Source organism: Euprymna scolopes, chromosome 29 (assembly GCF_053919585.1).
Source record: "Euprymna scolopes isolate OS-2025 chromosome 29, ASM5391958v1, whole genome shotgun sequence".
Taxonomy (NCBI): domain Eukaryota; kingdom Metazoa; phylum Mollusca; class Cephalopoda; order Sepiida; family Sepiolidae; genus Euprymna; species Euprymna scolopes.
Genome location: NC_136510.1, coordinates 4,984,996 through 5,008,812, shown reverse-complemented (window position 1 = coordinate 5,008,812; position 23,817 = coordinate 4,984,996). Strand labels below are relative to the sequence as shown.

Here is a 23,817-nt window from a genome sequence, read left to right as displayed (position 1 = left end):
TTGGAGGTCATCCTCTAGTGTTTCTGCCATTTCTTTAGATATGTGTTCATTTGTTTTCCTATCGTGTCTGTTATAGAGTGTGTTATCATCAGCATACATGTCCATCTCACAGACAATTTTGTCGGGACGTTATTTATGAATATAAGGAATAATAGAGATCCAAGGATAGACCCCTGCATTTATATCATATTGTTTAGATGTATGACCATCGAGGACAACCTGGATTTTTCTCTTATCTAAGAAGGATTTAATTATGTTAAGTATTCTTCCAGTGATACCATATGATCTGATTTTCCTGAGAAGACCTTCATGCCATACCATGTCAAATGCCTTAGATATATCTAGAGCCACTGCTCTACCCTCACCTGCTTAGTCAAGTGAATGGTATATACGCTCAGAGATTACAGGATGTCTGCTGTGGAATGGGCTTGCCTAAATCCATATTGTTGGTCAGTCAAAAGTTTAGCATCTGTAAGGTGATGGACTAGAGCTTGGTTAATTATAAACTCAAATATTTTGGCAAAAAGTGGAAGGAGGCTAATGGGGCAGTAATTTATTGGGTTGGTTCTTTCGCCAGAATTCTTGAAAACTGGTACCACAGAAGCAGTTTTCCAGCAGGCAGGAAAGCAAGATTCATTAAGGCATTTGTTGTAAAGTTTGGAGAGAACTGAAGCTACTTCGACGGAGCACTTTTTTAATAGCACAGCTGGGATGAGATCAGGTCCACATGCTTATGAAGTGTCAAGATGTTTTATGATAGCATGCACCTGAGAAGGGGTGATTTTTAGATCGTCTAGTGTGGCGTTTGTCCGCAAAGGAAAGTCAGGGAAAGGGTGGTTAGCAGGGTCCAGTGTGTAGTTGGAGACAAACCGACTGGCAAGCATGTTAGCCTTCTCAGTTGCTGAGCAAACAACCTCATGATTGTTGAATAGTAGGGGAATGCAACACAATATTAGCTACTTGTATTTTCTCTACCGCTCTCCCTCAAACCAAGACAGTACCCTAATAAACAAAGTCTCAGACAGCATAGATATAGCACTCTCCCTCGATACTAGCGCACAAATACATGTATTTGGTGACTTCAATGTCCACCACAGTAACTGGCTAGGATTCTCAAATCACACAGACGTAGCTGGTAGCGCAACACATAGCTTCTCTATATCTCATTCCCTATCTCAATTGGTTACATTTCCGACACGTTTCCCAGACCAGCACGATCAACATGCCTCACTTCTAGATCTCTTTCTGACAACGGTTCCCAATGACTGTACAACAAATGCCCACAGCCCACTCGGGAATGCTGATCACGCTGTGATAATGGTAGAAATCAGCCTAAATTCTCGCCCTAAAACTGAAGACCCACTACTCAAAACAACGAGGTATTACAAAAAGGCTGATTGGGAAGCCATCAGGGAGCTCATCAGAGATGCCCCATGGCAAAATATCTTTACTCTTCCAGCGGAACAGTGTGCAAATGAGACAACTGAATGGTTCAAAACTGCTATTGAAGCACATGTTCCCGCACGGAAATACTATAGCAAGCCCCACTCTCCCCAATGGTTTACTTCTGCTTGTGCAGCTGCCATTTGTCAAAGGCAGCATGCGTTCCGCAGATTCAACCGACATAAGTCCAGCTCAAATAAACAGAAGTTTATAGAAGCTAGAAATAATTGTAAGAGAGTGATAGACACAGCTAAGTCAGATTACTCTGAAACCACCAGAAAGCGCATCGAAGCACAGAAATTAGGAACCCGGGATTTTTGGAAAATCTACAACAGCGTAGTTAATAATGGACAGTCAATTATTCCCCCACTAACAAACAATCATGAGGTTGCTTGCACGGCAACTGACAAGGCTAATCTGCTTGCCAGTCGGTTTGCCTCAAACTCCACACTGAACTCGGTACACCACTCACTCCCTGATTTTCCTCTGCGAACAGACGCAACACTTGACGATTTGAAAATCACCCCTTCTCAAGTACATGCTATTATAAAAAACCTAGACACCTCAAAAGCATGTGGACCAGATCTCATCCCGGCTGTGCTATTAAAAAAATGCTCTGCCGAGGTTGCTCCAGTTCTCTCCAAACTTTACAATAAATGCCTTAACGAATCTTGTTTTCCCGACTGCTGGAAAACCGCCTCTGTGGTACCAGTCTTCAAGAATTCTGGTGAAACAACTGACCCACTAAATTATCGCCCCATTAGCCTCCTCCCGCTTTTCGCCAAAATATTTGAGTCCTTAGTTAATAAAGTCCTAGTCCAGCACCTAACAGCTGCTAAACTCCTGACTGACAAACAATATGGATTCAGGCAAGCCCGTTCAACAGCAGATATCTTAACTGTAGTTTCTGAACGTATATACCGTTCATTGGATAAAACAGGGGAGGGTAGAGCGGTGGCCCTTGATATATCTAAGGCTTTTGACAGGGTATGGCACGATGGTCTTCTAAGGAAAATTAGATCATATGGAATCACTGGAAGAATTCATAACGTAATTAAATCCTTTTTAAGTAATAGAAAAATCAAAGTTGTCCTCGACGGACGTACATCCAAACAATATGACATAAATGCGGGAGTGCCTCAGGGGTCTATCCTTGGACCTCTATTGTTCCTGATATTCATAAACGACCTACCTGATAATATTGTTTCGGAGATGGGTATATTTGCCGATGACACCACTCTCTATAACAGATATGAGGGGAAAACAAATGAACACATATCCAAGAAAATGGCAGAAACACTAGAGGATGACCTCCAATCCGTAGTGGAATGGGGACAAAAATGGTTGGTCTCATTCAATGCTGCTAAGACTAAGCTTGTTTCCTTCAATAACTACAAGAAACCTTCTCTACCACCAATAGCAATGGCCAAGAACACATTGCCTGAAAGTACTTCTTTTAAACTCCTTGGCCTAACGTTTACAGGGAATATGAACTGGAATAGATACATTGAGAGCATTGCCAAGACTGCTGCAAGGAAGGTTGGCTCCCTCTACCGTGCTAGAAAACTACTTACGCCTGCCAGTATCCTATACCTCTATAAGGCAACCATTCGCCCATGTATGAAGTACTGTTGTCACATCTGGGCTGGTGCATCTGCTGCTTGTCTCTCGCTCCTGGACAGGGTTCAAAAAAGAGTCGCCAACCTGATAGGTCCTGAACTGTCATCTAGGCTTCAACCTCTGTCCCATCGACGAGATGTTGCATCCCTCTGCCTGTTCTACAAATACTTTAATGGTGAATGCTCTGACGAACTGCAAACACTTGTACCTCCCCGACGTAACTACCCCCGACAAACCCGACAAGCTACTAAGTCTCATCCCTTTACAGTGGAGATCCCTAGGTGCAAGAAAGCCTTTTACTCCAATAGTTTCTTCCCCAGAACTGCGGGTCTTTGGAACTCCCTTCCGGGATTCTGCTTTCCCAACTGCAATGATATGCAGAAGTTCAAGTGTAATGTTAACAAACATCTTACTACTCTTCTCCCTTCATAATGACCCCGCTAATTAATTCCCTGATAGTAGCCCCCTGCTTCAAAGTGGCACTGTGCCTTGTTTGGGGTGAAAATTGAATAAAAAAAAAAAAAAAATTGTTGATTGCCCATTATTTACTACACTGGTGTAGATTTTCCAGAAGTCACAGGTTCCTAATTTCTGTGCTTTGATGTGTTTTTTGGTGGTTTCAGTAAATTCTCTCTTAGCTGTTGCTATTTCTTTCTTACAGTTACTTTTGGCTTCTATATACTTCTGTCTGTTTGAACTGGACTTATGTCGATTAAATCTTTGGCACGCATGCTGCCTTTGCGCGATGGCAGCTGCACAAGTGGAAGTAAACCATTGTGGCTTGCTATAAAATTTCTGTGTGGAAACATGTGCTTCAATTGCTGTTTTGAACCATTCAGTGGTCTCATTTGCACACTGTTCAGCAGGAAGTGAAAAGATATTTCGCCATGGGACATCTCTGATGAGATCCCTAATGGCTTCCCAGTCAGCCTTTTTATAATGTCTCGTTGTCTTGAGCAATGGCTCTTCTGTTTTGGCTCTAGCGTTTAGGGCGATTTTGACTATTATCACTACATGATCAGCATTCCCAAGTGGGCTGTGGGCGTTCGTAACACAATCATTGGGAACTGTGGTCAGAAACAGATCTAAAAGTGATGCGTGTTGTTCTTGCTGGTCAGGGAAACGGGTTGGACACGTAACCATCTGTGATAGGGAATGAGATATAGAAAAGTTACGTGTTGTGGTACCAGCTGCGTCTGTATAAGTAGAAAATCCAAGCCAATTGTTGTGGTGAACATTGAAGTCACCAAATACATGCACTTGTGCGCTAGTGTCGAGGGGAAAGTGCTGTATCTATGCTGTCAGACACTTTGTTTATTAAGGTACAGTCCTTGGTCGAGAGAAAGCGGTAGAGAAAATAAAAGTAGCTAATGTTATATTGCATGTTAAGTCTAAAGCACATAAAGGCCTGATCGTCCGATTCTAGTTATGTTTCTCTAGTCAAGGGGAGGGTATTACGAATGTAAACTCCAAGTACGTGCATATGTCTGTCAGAGTCCTTACGACAGAGTGTGAGATATCCAGGCATGTTAAAGTAATAAGAGGGGATGGAAGAGTGTCGGTTAGTCTCACTTAGTGCTAAGATATCCAGAGTGTTTGTTAGAAGAAATGCTTCAATATCATTTAGATTAGTTCTAAGCCCATGGATGTTCATAAATGCAAGCCTCAAGGGAGGAGGCAATTTGGTTTTGTTTGAGTTTTGTCTTGGTTTAAGCATTAAAACGTTACTACATAGGAACGTTGTTTTAAAGTGTCGATAATGTAAACACAATTTTTTTGTCACGCATTTTCATTATTTTTGTATGCTGTAAAAAAAAAAAAAATATTAGCAGTTCATTTGAAGCTTTTTCTTTTAAATGGTAAAAAAATTAGGATGATAATATTTAATTAAATTACAGTCCCACTGTTTTACATATGGGGTGGGGTAAACTGAGGCACACATTTGGAGGTACCTAAAAAAGCAGTGAAATTCTATTTTCTTGAATAAAAAAAACCTACATGATGAGAACACAACTGTTTTTGGATGCACTTAAACCATAAAAAAGCACGGTAACATAAGCACCAATTTTTTTTTATTTATTTGTTTTTGTTTTAATTTTGTTTGTTAAATCCGGCAAAAAATAAAACAAAACAAAAAAACAAGTAATTTAGCATAGAGCCAACAAACAACTATACGAAAAATAAATATATACAAGAAATGTTACCGTATCCAATAAAAGTTAATTTTATATCTACCCGGCTTATTTGTTTTGGTTTTCAAGTAGTTTTTATTGCTCTTTATTTAATCTAAAAAATTCAGTTTTTCCGAGTGGATTTAAAAAAAAAAATGGCGGTATCTTCTTTGAAAAAAAGAAGCCTCGTTTTGAATTCAAGGTTTACAGGAGCTTTGAATTTAAATACCTCAACTTCCCCATGTTAAGAACGGTTTTCAGAATAAACACTCCCAACCTCCCCATGTTAAGAACGGCTTAAGGAATAAACACTCCCAACCTCGAAAGCCATTCTTAACATGGGGAGGTTGGGGTGTTTATAGTATGCTGCGTACTCTCGTAAAAAATACCAAAAGAATTCAAAACAACAAAACAAGGCTTTCTTTCCAAGAAAGTGCCGCCATTTTCTTTTTTAAATTTTTGATCTAGGGAGTACATACAAGGTTGTAAAAAAAAAAAAAAAAAAAAAAAAAAAAGTAACCCTCTCGACCCCCCCCCCGAAGTCTTTACTGGACGTACAAAAACGTGTACGCCACTTTTGCCTTTTCTATATATAGACTAGCAGAGGTACCCAGCGTTGCCTGGGTGCTTGTAGGTGTAAAAGCAAAAAAAAGTGTTTCGAACCCGTGATGAACCCGAAGGCGGAAAAGAAAATGAATGTAAACTTTTACCGTAATGCTACCAAGCCATAGGAAGTGAAAAGTGTTGAAATTTAGCGATAAAAAAGTTGACTTGCAGAAACGAACGTTGGCTTGAGGCCAGTTCAGCCTTATGCGCTTTCATTTATTTGTTTCCCCACGATGTTGGGGAAAACCAGCTCCCCATAAAAAGGGAGTGTCCAAATGAATAGCATTTGTCTGATATGAGGGGTTTCCCTGACATTGATCAAAGCTAATTGCTTTCTGGACGTCCTGGCACGAAAGGCCGGGAAGCTGCCTTTGATTTCAATTTAATTTTGCTTAATAAATCTAGAGACGACGTCCGTTCGCAAATCGTAGATATTATGATCTAGCGAGCATATAAAATGTTCTAAAACATACTACCTCCTCACCCCTGAGAACCCTGGCGAAAAAAGCCTTTGCTGGACATATAAAAACGCGCGCGGCCATTTTGTCTATTATATATATAGATTATAGCAAAACAAAATCGTAAATGAAGCAAAGATGATTTCTTTGTTGAAATAACAAAACAAAAAAAATACATTTTAATTTCACTCAAGTCACTTAAAATAATAAAATTTTTTTAACTAAGTTTGCTTTAAACTAAGTGTTTGGTATAAAATGATTTTATTTAATCAAAAATTCACAGGCAATTACAGTACAAACATGGAGAGTAGATAATGCGGTGGATGTGTTATCGGCAGCTCCAGTAACTCTCGCTTCTCCTTTTTTGTCCCTCAGTCCTCATTCAAATGAGTGATTTTTCTGACAAAGGGTGAAGAAAAAGCTACTTCCAGGTCAGTAGTACTTTGTGAACAGTAGCATGAGATGTCGGAAATTTTTCTCTCTCTATATCTATCCTTGTGGCCATGTCACTAGTAAGGGTGTTGGAGGTGAACGTTTCATCTGGGCTGACGTTACCCGCCTGATAGTCAGGGACCTGAACCTTGGATTAACCACTAAGGAGGCTGTCCTATCATCAGGTGCAAAGTACTGGGGTTGCTGTATTGCCATTTGGTGAATGGATTCTGGACCTTGCAGTAGTCTCTGGTGGGGCCTCTCGATGCCATACTAGTGGGTAATTGTTACAGCTTTACTTTTTCATGTGCTACAAAAAAAAAAATTCCTATCCTTTTCTCTCTGTCATTCCCTCTCATTCTTGCTCAAACCAAGTATGTTGACCTGTTCCACAAACCCCAAAACCTCAACATGAAATATCTCAAAAACAAAAGCTCGAATAAACCTAGAACCCCATCTTCCAATGTAGACCCCTACTACCTTGTCTCTTTCAACATCAGGGGTCTACGTTCCAACCTTCCAGAGGTTGAAACCCAATTACAGGATACGAAACCGGACATATTTTTTCTAAGCGAAACTGGAATAGGGCCGACCACTTCCCTAGATGAATTCATAATTAACGGATACTCTAACTTAACATCGAAATCTGACCCCCAAGATCGCCATGGGCATGGAATATGTGCCTACATTAAAGATGGCTTCCCGTGTGGCAGGGATATCTCCAGAGAAGACCCTAATTTACCTTATATGTGCTTCCGGGTTGCACTAGCTTACACCACTGCATTTCTTGTCTGTGGGAGAGAGGTTGCAGGGAAGAGAAAAGGGCATCACCCACTAAGCCACGAAGTCTATTTTGTACTCTCTCAAGGCAGGATAGGCTGTTTTTAGCAGCTCCTGCCCAGATATGGCAACAGTATTCCATCCTTGGACGTACTTGGCTTTTATATAGATAGAGAATTGCATCAGTAGTGAGATATCTTCTGGAGCGGTAGAAGGATCCCACCATCTTTCCAGTGACCTTTCCTTTGCAACAGACTTGATGTACGTTTCCGTTTCATATCAGGAGTAAAGGTCAAACCCAGAAGCTTGTCAAAACACGGGGCCTCACCCAGACGAGAGCCATCCATCACAATTGATGCCAGATGGGGATCAGAGTGTCGATGATGTAAGGATAGGAGTTTGGTTTTGGATGCATTAAAGGTAACCAACCACGTCTTCCCCCACTGAAACACGCGCTCGAGATCAGAGGAGAGAGAATCAGAGAGAACTTTGTCATTTACAGCCTTTGATGTGTTGCTGTAGATGGCCGTGTCATCAGCAAAGATGTCAACGAATGATTTAAGTATGTGTTTAGGGAGGTCATTGATGTAGATCAGGAAGAGAGTTGGGCCCAGGATTGACCCCTGAGGGACTCCAGCATTTATATTGCAGGCCTCCAATTTTTGTCCATCTACCACTACTCTTATGAGCCTATCAGAGAGAAATGATTTAATGATTGAGAAAACATTTCCAGTTATACCGTAGCTGGAAATCTTGTGAAGTAGACCCTTATGCCATACCTTGTCGAAAGCCTTTGATATGTCAAGAGCAATTGCCCTAGAAAGGAAGCCTTTGTCAAGAGATTTGCTAATCCTATGAGATATAACCATTAGCACATCTGGGGTAGATCTTGCAGAATGGAAACCATATTGCGTGGTTATTTCTGCTGAGGTGGTTGACTATTTCTCTATTTAATATGGATTCCAGCAACTTACTCATGACACACAGGAGACTTATAGGTCTGTACTGAGAGAGAGATGACTTATCACCTGAATTCTTAAATATAGAGCATACTGATGAGGTTTTCCAGGGAGTCGGAAAGCACTTCTCCTTAAGGCAACGCTTAAACAGTTTCGTAAGTATGGGAGCAAGTTCTGGTTGAAGCTTTTTTAACACTATAATTGGGATGCCGTCACGGCCAGTTGCTTTACTGGAATCTAGGTTCTTGATTAGCTTGGCGACCTCATGACCTCGGATATTTGTATGTTACCTAGCTTGTTCTGTGTTATAGGAGGAAATATGGGGAGTTGATGGCCTTCGTCGTACAGGATAGAATTAGCTGCAAAGTTCCTTGCAAATAGTTTGGCCTTGTCTGACGCTGACGAGATGACCTTTGGTCCATTGATAATGGTTGGGATAGAACGCACACTTCTGTTCAGGATCCTATTTGTTATTTGCCAAAACTGGTGGGAACCAAACTGCTGATCAGCTACCTTGGATTTAACAGACTGGGCATATAGCTCTCTAGCATTTTTTATTACTCTTTTACAGTGGTTGCTGGCAGTCCTGAAAGCAGCTTTAGTCTCAGTACATCTATTACGTTGGTAGTTATGGAAAAAGTGATTTCTGTGTGCGATAGCAGCAGTACATTCTGGGGAGAACCATGGCTGGCTGTTAGGTTTTTGTTGGAATTTTTTAGATGGTATGAATTGGTCTATGCCTACAATTAACCATTCGGTCAGATCTGATACTATAGAGGACACTTCCTTTTTAAACATGGAGTGCAAAGGTAAGTCAGATATGAATGTACAGAAGCTATCCCAGTCAGCCATAGAGTATTGGTATACAGTACGGTGGAGGGGTCCGTCTGGGGACTTCTTACATTTCGTTTTTATCTTAACTGATATGACGGAGTGGTCGGAGGATCATAGAGGAGAATGAACAGAACATGAACATAGCTCAGGGGAAGTTGAGAGAAAAAGGTCTAGGAGGCTTTCATATTGACCGGGTGTATCGGGCACACGGGTGGGTTCGCGAACAATCTGAATGAGGTCATAAGCATTGGCAAAATCATGACAAAACCTCCCCTCATCGTCTGTCTTATTTGAATGGGTAGGCCATTCCATGTTATGGACGTTGAAGTCACCACAGATGTGGATGTTAGTCGAGGGATGTGAAGACAGTATGTGGTCTATTTTCTCAGATACGCTCTTAAAGATAGTAACTCCGCTGTTGTGGGGCCAATAGAGGGCAAATATAAATGCAGTGGTGTTAGCAAGTGCAACCCTGAAGCACATATAGGGTAAATTAGGATCTTCTCTAGAGATATCCCTGCCACACGGGAAGCCATCCTTAATGTAGGCACATATTCTTGGCCCTGAGTGGCTTCCGGGCCTTGATAAGTGGTCACCTCCTTGTAAAAAAAAACAAAAAAAAAACACATGTTTTTATATTAAAAACAGTTCTTAAATTTAACACCTCTTTCCCCCCAGGCTGCCTACTGTTGTTTTGATTCTCCCCCCCCCTCCACCTTCACTTTTTTTTTTTATTTAAAAATTTTTTTTTTACACCTCTCTTCACCTGAACTGTTGTTTTGATTCTGCCTCCTCTCCACTCGCCACCCCTCCACACCTGGGCAATGCTGGGTACTCCTGCTAGTATTTATATAATTATTACTATGATTATTTTGATACCTATAGACACTAGTGTTTCATCCTTTTGGGAATCATCAGTACAGGGAGTTATGATTACCACCAGTCGGGAGATTCAAACCTGACCACCAAGTCATTTCTGATTCTATCAGCAAGGAACAAACTGCACAGCCAATGTTAACTGCAGTGAGAAATACAATTGAAATATATATATATATATATATGTATAACAAATAAATAACACGCGTTTATATTCCAAATTTCAAGATGTTGACCATCTTAATGTTTATTCCTTCAAGTTGACATGCATAATCTTGAAATTTGGAATATAGACTTTTGTCACTTATTTGTTATATGCTCTGTAATTACATTGAGCTTCATAGATTAAGGCATTGGTATAAATAAAAGATGAAATATAACTGAAGAAACATATTTCCACACACACATATATATATATATATACTAGCAAAATTTTACCTTTGCGGTCTCTACCAAATTACTCAACCAATTTTTGGTCTAAACATTCGAAATTTTAAATAAAGTGCATTAAATTTTAGATGTAGGTTACCTGGGCACGAATCAAGCTTTTTAATCAGTTTTTGGGTGAAAATTTGGCTGCCAAGAGGTCAAAGTTGAAAGAGTTGACCTTTGTAGACTCTACCAAACTCCTCCACCAATTTTGGATCTAAACACTTTAAATTTTAGATGTAGGTTACCTGGGCACGAATCAAACTTTTGAATATATATATATATATATATATATATATATATATATACATATGCACATAAAGTTATGAACAGTACATTTGGCCCGAGCAAAGTTGAACTGAACTGCTAATATATATATATATGTATGTATGTATGTATACATATGTATATATGTATATAATTATAAAACTCAAATGACCTTGTAACGATGTATGTAACCCACTTTCCGGTTTACGATATCCGATTGCGCATGCTCGCATAACCTGCACACTGAAATATTAACGTTATTATTTCAAAATTATTATTTAACATGGGAAGAGTGGGGTTTGAAATAACTTAAACGTAATACAGAAATGAACGATGTAAAAAAAAAAAAGCAGATATATCAAAATTTGAATTTAACTATAATAATTATTATGGTATCTGTTCAGTGCACATTTACCTATAAGTATGCCCAACCACTTATAATTCAGTAACTGTAAATTTTTTCCTTTCAAAAATAATCAATTATAATAAACAGAACGACTCATAGAAATCTATCTGTATTCTTTTTTCATTTTAATATACTTTCGTAGAAATGTTTCTGTTATGTCAAAAAAAAAAAACTATTTTCTTTACGTCACAAGTGTCATGCTCATACGTGAATTCCATAGCTAATATAACATACTGACCCAACGGGTCACGGGATGTCTAGTATACATATACATATATATATATATATATATATAACTGATATAAAAACATTAGCCTAGAAATAAAAAAAAATAATTAAAATATTTTTACTGCAGGGTGGAATGATAAAATTGTCGCTCTAGAAAAGATGACATGATTCCATTTCTGTTTGATGAAAACTAGTTTTCTATTTTTGTTGCAGACCATCTACTAGTTAACCAGTTTTGTACAAATCGCAAGAGCAATAAGTGCCTTCTATTATGCCTGAAAATGACACAATGTTCAAGGAGTGAAATTGGAGATGTGCCGCTGTACAACTCCTGCTCTCTACCAATCCAAGTTATGACAATAGGACTGTTGCCAGCATCCTCAAAATGCATTGCTGGACTGCCACGGATAACGGGGATATACCCAGGGTGATGAAAACAAAGTTTCCGGCCATGGTTATGGTGTTTGGTATGGTTTCAAGTGAGGGCCACATCATGCCACCTCATATCTTTGAAGTCGGCCTCAAAGTCAACACCAAAGTGTACCTGGATGTGCTGAAGAGTATGGTGACCCCTTGGTGCAGTCAGGTGGCTGCTGGTAGACCCTGGTTATGGCAGCAGGAATCGGCGCCAGCCCACATGTCCCAAGAGACCCAGGCTTGGCTTCAGAAGGAGTGCTATGACTTTGTACCCTTTTTTTTTCACTGCCCCTCCCCCTCCCTCGCCCTGAATTTGCTGGGCTACTTCGTTTGATCATATGTAGAGATTATCACCAACACGACTTCCTACAACACCAAAGCCAGCCTGATCATTACCATCCGCTGAGTATTTGCTGAGCTCCTGCCGGCGCTTGTGGAAAAGGCATGCTCCCACTTTTCTGGACACGTATTGAGGCTGAAGGCGGCTACACTAAGTAGATGTCAGCTCTACTACATAATCAAATTACCTGAATTGATTTTTTCGATAAAAGTTTTAAAATGAAGGTTAGTGTTTTTCTTAAGGGCGACAATCTTATCGTTCTACCCTGTATGATAGAGGCTGAATAGAAAGTAAAAAATAGACAAGAAATATGCAAAACAAGAGATATTTAAGGAGAAATATAAAATAGTATACAATATAATAATAATAAAGATACAATAAATTTATGTATCTGATTTCAGATATTAGTGGAACTATTGAATGGATACATTTACAGAAATGGAATCGCTGATGAAAAAATTAAATTTGTGTGAAAAATCTGCCGTTTCTTTGACACCAGTTGAAGAAGAATATATTTTACATCTTGATATCCAACAAAGGTAAGTAACTCTTGTTTTGTTAACATCAATGGTCGAATTTCTTGGATCAATTCAAACTTCACTCAAATGATTTTAAAATATTTAAATAAAAGTAAAAGTTGGTCTCATTTGCATTACTTGTTTTGATCTTGAATGTTATTTGTGCAATGATTTGGTCGGTTTAGCCTCTGATCTTTGTAAGGCATGCTGGTCACCATCTTGGAAAAGAAAGGAGAAAATCTTTACCAAGATGGCAACCAGCATACGCAACAAAGGTCGGAAGCTACACTGACTGAAATGCTGCACAAATAACACTCAAGATGAGAACAATAGTCAGATTAAAACAATCAGCCCTCATCTAAAAAAATTAAGAATTGGAATAAGGATTATAGAGATAAGGTTTTATATGATCATATCTTTATTTTAGTCTTCATAATTTTACTTTTTATTCTTGAGTATTATTCTCACAATGTTTCGGTTAATGGAACCTCCAACCTATTTAAGGTGTATCTTGTCAAACTTGGGAATTTTACTTAAAATTATTTAAAATTACTTAATTACTATTCCATCTTGGCATGAGAGTATGCTGCCCCCTGTGGATCAAATAAAAGGTTCCATTAAAAATTCTGTGCAGTTCGACAGAAAGATTCTCGAGTTCGATAGAAAGATTTCTGAGTTCCACAAGAGACACCTGAAGAAGGTTACAGATTACATCAGTCAAAACATTGTGAGAATAAGACCCAAGATGTGATCAGTAATTGAAATAATCCAAACAATTTGTTCATTTCCACCATCTGTTCATTCATCTTTTATCAACCTGAATTTATTTTGTTTAGTTTTTATAACATGAAATACTGTTGTGGATACCTAAAAAGATTCCTCCTCAAGAATTCATGAACACTGCTTTTAAAATAAAAATTAATTTAAAAATGAGTAAGTATTGAAAATTTCATGAAAATCTATTTAATTGATTCTTGCTACATGGGTATATTTACGCTTTCAAAATGATCACTACATAGATTATTACCAATAATGTAAACACGATTTTAGTGTCGCATTTTCATTTTTTTTCGTATGCTGAAAAAAAATAAAGTAAAAAAATTACTAGTTTATTTGGAGTTTCTTCTTTTAAATGGTACAAAAGTTATGATAATATTAAATTAGATTACTGTTATATTGTTACGTATAGGGATCTTGAATCTATGGTATGCATTGGAGGTACCTAATTGTTTATATATCAAATTTAGTTGTGAAAACTTGAATTTTGTTTGAAGATCTTGAAAAGTTTTGAAAAGTCCTTGAAAATGGACATTAAAATTTGTACGGATCCTGAAATAATCCAAATTTTTTCATTCTATTCATCATCTCCTCTGTTTCATCATTCAACTGATAATCTAGTTAACCCTTATCCTCAAGTGGCATTTGGCCTTGATAATTTATGATTCATTACTTAAAAAGAACTCTTTATTTAGGGCCCTCTTAAAGGGACCACAACATCCTGTCCCTCCTAGATGACAGAAGTAAACGTAAGTGGAAGACCAAAATGAAAGTGGAAGGAAGCTGAAGAGATGAAACGGCATGTTGGGAGGTTTTTAAGCTGAAGAAAAGGGAGATAATCTTAGATAAACGGCAACAACAATAGCGACAACAATATCTAATTGTTGAATGTTTGAGTTAAAGAAAAAGAAAAATTATTTGCAGACAATACATGAAGAGAAAACATGAAGTAGTTTATCAAATTAAAAAAAAAGTCATATTTGGATTTAAAAATTGGTGAGAACTCTCCACCAAATCCTCTCTCCACAAAGAAAATGGAATTCTACTTTTCAGGCGAGTTTAGAATAAAAACTGGAATCAAGAATTTTTAACAAAATTGGTATTCGTATCGGATTTTATCTAAATATTGGAATTGTTCCATCACTAGTCCAAATACCACTTTATCTTAAAAGTATGTATTTATGAATCTTAAATTTTTATAGTCACAGATAGCTTAAATAATTTATAATCTTTCTCCATCTTTTAGAAACATTGCACCAGTCTAATTGTACTAAACCAGCTGTTACAGTGGCACTACATATATAGACTATAAAACATACATTCAAACAGACCACGCTAATACACGTATTTACGTTAAATTGGAAAACAGATTTCAATCTCTCACATTCATGGTGTGCGTATTTTGGTTATACTTCATGATTGAAGACTCCATTCGCTGGTTGCTCTAATGTTTGAACTAAAGAAAAAGAAGAATGATTTTCAGATCCCCAAGTTCACCGCGTCAAAACATGTAACAAAAATCTGTCCCCTTTTCAATATTATCACAAACAAGCTTTCCTCAATGGACACCAGATTGCAAAGTATGCTGTACCAATGTCGAGCCGACAAAAAAGAAATCGTCCTCAACTGAAGAAATGCTGGCTTCTTATATTGCCAAATCCGACCACGTCTCAATTTGCATAAGACATGTTTTTATCTCATGTTGGTTGGGTTTCGAGTTTAAGACTTTTTCTTTTCTTAATCGAATGACACCCGTGCTAATCATGCACACCACAATTTTCCCTGCACAATATATTTTCAAAATGGATTGATGAGAGGAATGCATTGTGTTTTTTTTTTTCAGTTAACAAAAAAAAAGATTGATGGAAAATTATGAAGATTTAAGGAAAAAGATGATCGGACATTTATTTTTGGTTTGAGTCTTCAGGATTTTTTTACCAATACGACTCCATATTATAATTAAAAGAGATTAGAACATAGATGTTGGGTTTACTTTTGGCAGCCGCATAACTCTTGCTTCCCTTATTTTGTCCTTTAGTCCTCACATTCCAGCAACAATGTTTCTGACAAAGAGGCAAAAATTTTGAAGATCTCGGAGTAAAAAAAAAATGGAGAAAATATAATCAGACATTTATTTCTGGTTCGAGTTCCAAGTGTTTCTTACTAACTCGACTCCACGTTATGATTTAAGAATAGTAAAAAGTGGATCTTAGGTTCGCTTTCAGCAGTGCATAACTCTCGCTTCCCTTATTTTGTCCTTTAGTCCTCACGTTCCAGGAGTGATGTTTCGAACAAAGACAAAATGCTTATCGTTGGCAAGTTTTTGACCTTGAAGTAGTAGTTTTTTTTTGTTTTTTTTTAAAATCCTTACATCAAGTGGCTTCATGTCCCGTATATAAAAAAAAGATAACACAACATATTTTCCCTACAAATTCCAATATGTCAATTATTAAGAACTGATGATCTGACCACAGGCAATCTAATCTTTTTTTTATTTTTTTTTTTATGGAAATTGCTCCAGACAAGGCAGGAAACCACCTGATGTAGGGAGCTAAAATATATACTTTTATCCAATAGTAGGGGCTATATGGATAAATTCTGACATAGAAATTAGCAGTTCTTCTCCTTTTGCCAGAAATATCACTCCTGGAATATGAGGACTAAAAAACAAAGGAAGTGAGTTATGATGTTGTCCAAAGTAAACCCAACGTCCACTCTTTTTTACTCTCCTTGTCTCTTTATCTTATCAGACATATCTGACCCAAACGTTTTCAGTATCATCGTATCTCCTCATCGTCATCAGATTTAAGGTTTGTGATTTGTGTTCTACATTCTAAGGTGTGAAGCACATATCCAACAAGATAATAAAATATCAATAAGCAACCAAATTTAAAAAATAATTTTTTCCCAGATAATTCAGTTATAAAAATGCATTTTTACTTATGCAGGAAAAGCCAGAGAGCCAGAGAAATTCCAGTTTTCTCCATTTTTTTTTTTTTTTTTTTTTTTTTTTTTTTTTACAAAGATTCATTTTGTTTGATGACAATTTTCATGTAGGTTTCTTTTTTTTTTTTTTACATGGGGATCATCGCTTATCAAGGCCCAGAGGCCACTCAAGGATAAGGGTTAATGGATATACATTAGTCATTGTGATTTCAGCGTAGTAAACATTAGTGGGAATTTTGTAACTTGGATTTCTTAGGGGGATGGTTCAACAAGAACCTGTTCACGTTGGACTTGAAGACAATCAGATTGTAGTCAGCTGGAAAGCAGGCAAATGGAATAGAGTTCCACAGGCGAGCAGTTCTAAGAAAGAAACCCTGTTCATGGAATCTACGTTTAGGTGTAGGCACGGATAAAGAGTGTGAGTAATTGTTGATAATAGTTCTGGAAAGACGAGTATTTTTGAGAAAGTCTGGCAAGGGGGGGGGGACCAGAGATCGAAGTTCAGATGAGCACCTGCCATGAAAATAACGATAAAGCAGGGACAGGCTCGCTACGTCTCTTCAGGGGAAAAGGGGTTGTAGAGAAGAGAAAAGGGCATCCCCCACCAAGCTACGAAGTCTATTTTTAACTCTGTCAAGACAGGATAAGCTGCTTCTAGCAGCTCCTGCCCAGATATCGCAACAGTACTCCATCGTTGGCCGTACTTGGTTTTTATATAAGTAGAGAATTGCATCAGGAGTGAGATATCTACTGGAGCGGTAGAAGGATCACACCATTTTTCCAGCGACTTTGGTAATTGATTTGATATACGTGTTCCATTTCAGATCTGGAGTAAAGGTCAAGCCCAGAAGCTTGTCAAAACATGAAGCCTCCCCAAGACAAGAGCCATTCATTTCGATTGATGGCAGCTGGGCAGCAGAGCGTTGATGATGTAAAGATAGAAGCTCGGTTTTAGATGCATTAAAAGTAACCAGCCACTTCTTTCCTCATTGTACCACGTATTCGAGATCAGAGGAGAGTCAGAGAGAACTTGGTCGTTTATGGTCTTCGAAGTGCTTCTATAGATGGTAGTGTTGTCAGCATAAATGTCTATGAATGATCTAAGGATGTGGTCTGGAAGTTCATTGATGTAGATCAGGAAGAGAGTTGGACCCCTGAGGGACTCCAGCATTAATACTGTGAGCCTCTGATTTCTGCTCATCAACCACTACTCTTAAGAACCTATCAGAGAGAAATGATTTAATAGTTGAGAAGACATTTCCAGCTATACCATAACTGGAGATCTTGTGAAGTAAACCTTTATGCCATATCTTATCAAAGGCCTTTGATATTTCAAGAGCAATTGCCCTAGAGAGGAAGCTTTCATCGAGGAATCGCCAATCCTATGAGATATAACTGTAAGCACATCTGCTGTAGATCTAGCAGAACGGAAACCATATTGCATGTAACTAAGAAGGTTATTTTTGCTGAGATGGTTGACTACTTCCTTGTTTAACACAGATTTCAGCAGCTTACTCATGATGCATAGGAGACTTATAGGTCTGTACTGAGAGGGAGATGAGCGATCACCTGAGTTCTTAAATATAGGGCATACTGATGAGATTTTCCAAGGTGTTGGGAAGCATTTCTCCTTAAGACAATGCTTAAATAACTTGGTAAGTATGAGCGCTAGTTCCGGTTGAAGCTTTTTGAGCACAATGACTGGAATCAAGGTTTTTGATTAGCTTGGCAACATCGCGTACAGATATTTGTATGTCACTTACCGTCACTTCTGACGTGATGTTGCTAGTCTCAGTCTTTTCTAAAAATACTATTATGGCATGTGTTTTTCAGAATTGTCTGATCTATTTCCTGCTTCCTTTGTTCCACCTCGTTTGACTCATTGGTCTAGTGGTCTTCATCAATTCGCTGTTTTGATACCTCATTGTAATACAGCTTCACATTTCAATAACTTCTTTCCAAGAACTACTACAGACTCTCTTCCTACTGTTTTCCTTCTACCTATAGCCTTGACCTTTTCAAGACTAAGGTCAATAGACATCTCTTTTCTTTCGATAATCATATTTCATGCTTGTTAAATCTTTACATCAAGTGGCTTCATACCTTGTCCAGAGCAACTTTCAAAGCAAAGATCAATCAAAAAAATTTATTGAAGCAGTTTATTGCTAATTTCTGGTTAAAACAATATCTTCTTTTTTTTTTTTATATATACTATGACAAAAATATTAGGTTTTTATTTTCTTGAAATTATCTATATACCAATAAAGTTGAGACTTTTACTTGCTCTGACTTTAATATTAAAAACCTACATTTTTCTATTTATAAATTAATCAAACTTTTTTAATATACTCAGTTATGGAAATGAAAGTGACTACATGTAGGTTAACTAATTTGCATATTCTTTTGAAAAACAAACGTTACTTTTTCATTTTTTATGATTTCTTATTAGACCAGCCTGGGTGCCCGGCATTGCCTGGGTGTTTGAAGGTGTATGTTGAGCAAAAAAAAAAAAAAAAAAAAGTGGTAGTAGGCAGGCAGGCTTGAACCCATACTGCGAAGAAGGAAAAGTACGTGAAAAAAAAAAAGTGACTTTGCTGTTGCGTCCATCGCCAAACCGGAAGTCGCAAAGATTTAAATTAAGGCTAGTCAATCGAAAGGAGGGGATGTCTATCGAAAATATCCGAAAAAAGCGACCCCCCTCCTTGTAGAAAAGTGCCCAGTTAAGAATGAAGGAATTAACATTTTTCAATATTTGTCGTCTAAAGGGTCGAGCTTCACCTCTGTCAAAAGTTTTAGGCAGACATACATTCCAACAGACAGGTGAGATTTATATTATAGACTAGCAGGGGTACCCGGCGTTGCCCGGGTGTTTGGAGGTATGTGTGGTGTTAAATAAAAAAGAAACGGGGGGGGGGGGTCGAACCCGAAGCCCTGAGGCAAAGTTTGAAAATAAAATCGGCCAGCCAGAATGAGTTACTGAAAGATGTTTGAATTTATTTAAGTTAGAACCAAATTGACGGGTGTGTGCACGACGACGACGTAAGCAATAATGAGGTTTGTTTGTTATCAGCGAAGTAAAAAAAGAAAACGTTAAAACTTAAGCGAGAGAGGGTAATCAAAACATCAAAAAAAAAACAACAAAAAAAACTAACGTAAGGCAAACGAAAAAAAAACAACAGAAAAACGAACATGTGAAAAATGGCTTAAATAAGCCTGTTTCGATATTAAAATTAAAAAAATCGGTGGGTACCCGGGTGTTTTTGGGTGTGTGGTCAGAGGCGGATAAGCAAAGTAAAAACCCAGAAAAACGAACGTTACGTGAAAAATGGCTTAAATAACACTGGTTCAATATTTAAATTTAAAAAATTGAAAAAAAAAAGAAAAGACATCTCACACCACGATTTGAACCCAAAACATTTAGATAACGAACCAACGCGCTAATCAACTGAGCTAACGTGACGTACATGAAATTTAGTCAGTTTTCCAACTATTTAAAGTAAATCAGGTCATGACGTCATCTGGCACATGCGTAGAACCGGTCGTTATCACGAGAGGACCGTTTTTGTTGACCCCCCACCCCTGTCGAAAATTGTCGATTTCAAGGTGAAAAAATGAACGGTTTTGGCCAATTTTTTAATATTTTTTGAGCGAAGTATATATGATATCGAGTTTGTGAATTTTTGTTCTGTCTGTCGAAAGCTTTTAGCAGACATACAAACATACACACATACATACATACATTTTCGCTTTTATATATATAGACGATTGGCTTAATTTCATAATTATGCTGAATTTATGCATAGTGTCTACTTCTACATAATTATGTAGAATTTAAGATGATAACATTTTAACACAGAAATATTTATATATATATATATATATATATATATTGAGTAAAATGATTGATAATTTATAATTAAAATTAAAAATCAGTTTCACAAGGAAGAACAAACGAAATCATTTTTTCTTCTTTGTGAAACTGATTTTTAATTTTAATTATAAATTATTAATCATTTTACTCAATATTAAAATAGCTCTAGGATATTTATGCCTATCAAGCTTATTATATATCTACATTACAACGAACACTGTTTTCTTTTAATTGTATTAATGCTAATACATTAAAATAAACTCTGCTGTTTAGACTGCTGTTTTAATCCCCTTTATATATATATATATATTATGACATCAGTCTGTGTGCAAAAGCTCTCTACCAAACCCCTCTCTGAATATTTAATCTATAGTTGAAATTTCATATATAAGGGTATTTAGACCTGTAGTGCACTTCTGATTTGGTTTTTAGCTGGCAAAAATTCCTACTAAGGGGTCAAAATTGAAAACAAAATATTTGACCTTGGCAGGATAAGAATAAAACATACCTGCTGTTTCATTCATAGCACAAAGTCACTTAATTTTTAATCTTTCATATCTATCTGTCTGTAGCTCAGGTGGTAACGACACTAGAGAAATAAATAACAACTAAGGCTGGAGTGCTAAACGTTCTGGTTTTAATTCTAGTGGATGATACCCAAGTCATATTTTTATAACTTTTGAAATCATTTCTGCATATTGAATAATAATCAATAAAGAATTGGCTTTATAATAATAGAGAAATCTGCATAAATTAAAATGTATGCATATCTTTATGACCGGGCAACATTGGGCAGTTTGTTAGTAATAGAAACACCTTTTAATTGTTTAAGCGTAAGCTAAAACATCCGTAGAAACTTACCGACACTAAATCGATCATTAATCGGTTAAATATGATGCGTGGACCCACATCACACGCACACACACGTTTACTTGATTGTGTTTCATGAAATTATATTTTTAGTTTTTCATTTTCCAGTTCTAAGTCTCCGTCAACTGGAAGTGATGATCTTTTGCTCGCCAGCAGCAGCAGCAACTACAGCATTCGTCTTTTTTCAATGCCCAACATGGTTACCTTAAACCAAATTAATGGTGAGTTCAGTTTCTGTTCTTTGCTTTTATTTTGGAAGGAAATCAGAATTTCTTGACAAATAAATTGATTAAGTTTCTGTTTAGCGGAGATCTTGCCGATGTATACTGAGGAACGACATGAAGAGAAATTGGAATCTTAGGAAGATCTCTATCATTCCAGTAATTATAGTAGAAGCAATTGAATTCATGAAAAAGAATTTAGAAACTACCTGGCAGATAAACTCGGTGGACAATTGCCCTTAAGGGATGGTCAGAATCTAAAAAGACCTCTCGGTTGGAATATATGAAATAGTGGATGATTGTCTGGCATCCAGTAAGATACCCCATCCCCAAGGTGAACAAAATGATAAAAAAAAGGAAGAGTTCTTTTTTATTATTACTTACGTAATTCCAGTTTGATTTTAAAACTTTACATAAAAAACTAGTCTTTATTTTGAAATGCTTCTATTTTGGTATGGTGTTATTTAAAAAAAAAAAAGTTATAATGAAATAATTTTTTTTCAGGAATTAAAATATTTTTAATAATAAAAAAAAATCACTGTCATGAAACCATAAAAAAAAGAAAATCATTCAATTTTTTTTCTTTAAAACTTTTTTTTTTTTTTTTTTTTTTTTTTTGCAAATGTTTCATATAATTTTGGATAGTATAAAATCGATCATCAGTGAAATGTCAGCGTCCTCATGTTTTATCAAGGCTGTGCCATTGTTGACACATTTGGAACTGTTTAGGCATGTGTTTGCTCTAGTCTTCTAAGAATTGGTAAAAGCTTAGAATCATTATTAAAATTAAAAATTTTCAATGAACAAAAATGTTTAACTTGGCTAAAAACTAGCAACTTAGATTCAGGTTAGTTCAAACATACTGAAGTGACACTCAAGATATGTTAAACCAAAGAAGTAAGCTGCATGTCTATCCTGGTCACGAAAGCTGATGATATTAGGTTGTTGCAGTTCTTGCAGGAAGGTGCTGACGTCCTCCTATATACAGGGTCTGGTATTCTCAAATGTTCACCCATCTGATACTGGCCAGGCTAAACATTTCTTAACTTCAATGATCTAATGAAAACTGGTGTGTCGATGTGATTGTGATGTATATTTGTTAGTACTGTGAATTAGGCGTTAAATAATTCCAACATGTAATGCAGACAAACCATAATCTTCATATTGTTTGAACTCTTCGGATTATTATTGCCATCTTGTGTGTGTTTTTTTTTTATTCCCTCTCGCTCTAAATCTCTCATTCTCTCGCTGAAGGCAAGAAAGTACGCTCTTGGCTGCACTTCTCCATATATGACAGCAGTATTCTGTCTTAGGATATGTCTAACTTTATATGGGTCAAGGATTGCAGTAAAGAGAAAGGTCCGACCATTTATCCAACAACTTTAGCAGCAGACTGGATATAAGAATGTGTTTTTTCAAAGAGTTGACATTTTTACGGTAGAAAGTAGTAGGGAGAAGAAAAAGACATTGCCCAAAGCTGTTTTTTTTTGTTGTTTTTTTAATTTTTTTTTTAATTTTATAACAAAGTTCACGAAAAGGCATGAAACTGTTTCCGGAAATGTTTCCGGAAGAATGCAATGTGTATATTCTGATTGTACTTATGGACTTTGTTTTTTGATGTATATAGCAAAAAAAAAAACACACACTATAAGCTAAAAATAATATGGCTATAAGCTTAAAAAATACTACTAGAAGCTAAAAGATACAACTATAAGCTAAAAAAATACCACTATAAGGTAAAAAATAACAAGCAAAAATACTAGCCAATGATAAGTATAATATAAATAAATTCTAATCCGAGGAACAGCAATTCTTCCCCCTTTGTCAGAAACATGGTTCATGGAATGTGAGGACTAAAGGACAACATAAAGGAAGCAAGAGTTATAAGCATAGCCCAGGTTCACTTTCTATTCTCCATAAAAGATGTCAGAAGTGACATCTTATTTTTTGCCATTGCATCACATGTTCGAGGTCAAGGGAGACAATCAGGCATAATTTATCTTTTTCTTGAAGAATTGTGAAACTGGCAGTTAATTTCTTAATCCTGATTTTACCATGATACTTGATTTTTTTCATTTGAAACTTAAATTCAAGCCAATGTCACAGCACAAGCAGAAAGACCAGGCATATAAAATTAACAGTAGGTTCTTTGATTTGACAGATGTATATCTAATGACCTTCATTTTTTATCATTGCAGCTCATAACAGTGTCATCTCGGGAATCAAATTTGCCAACACAGAAAAAAATTTACTCTTCTCTTCATCATGGGACAAATCTATCAGGTAATTTGATTAGTTTTTCGATATATTATTTTAATTATAATACTCATTATTGAGATGAGTATTAT

The 23,817-nt window shown here is 36.9% G+C and overlaps 1 protein-coding gene across 1 annotated transcript in view; it reads left to right on the top strand.

The window, feature by feature from the left end:
* LOC145252461 (WD repeat-containing protein 89-like) overlaps positions 1-23,817 on the top strand; it is a 51,339-nt gene that overhangs the window by 1,560 nt on the left and 25,962 nt on the right. The window contains exons 2-4 of the mRNA XM_080111878.1: positions 12,668-12,805; positions 21,357-21,469; positions 23,668-23,752. Of these exons, the coding sequence (XP_079968004.1) occupies positions 12,687-12,805; positions 21,357-21,469; positions 23,668-23,752 (317 nt within the window). The 5' untranslated portion in view covers positions 12,668-12,686. The remainder of the gene's footprint in view (positions 1-12,667; positions 12,806-21,356; positions 21,470-23,667; positions 23,753-23,817) is intronic.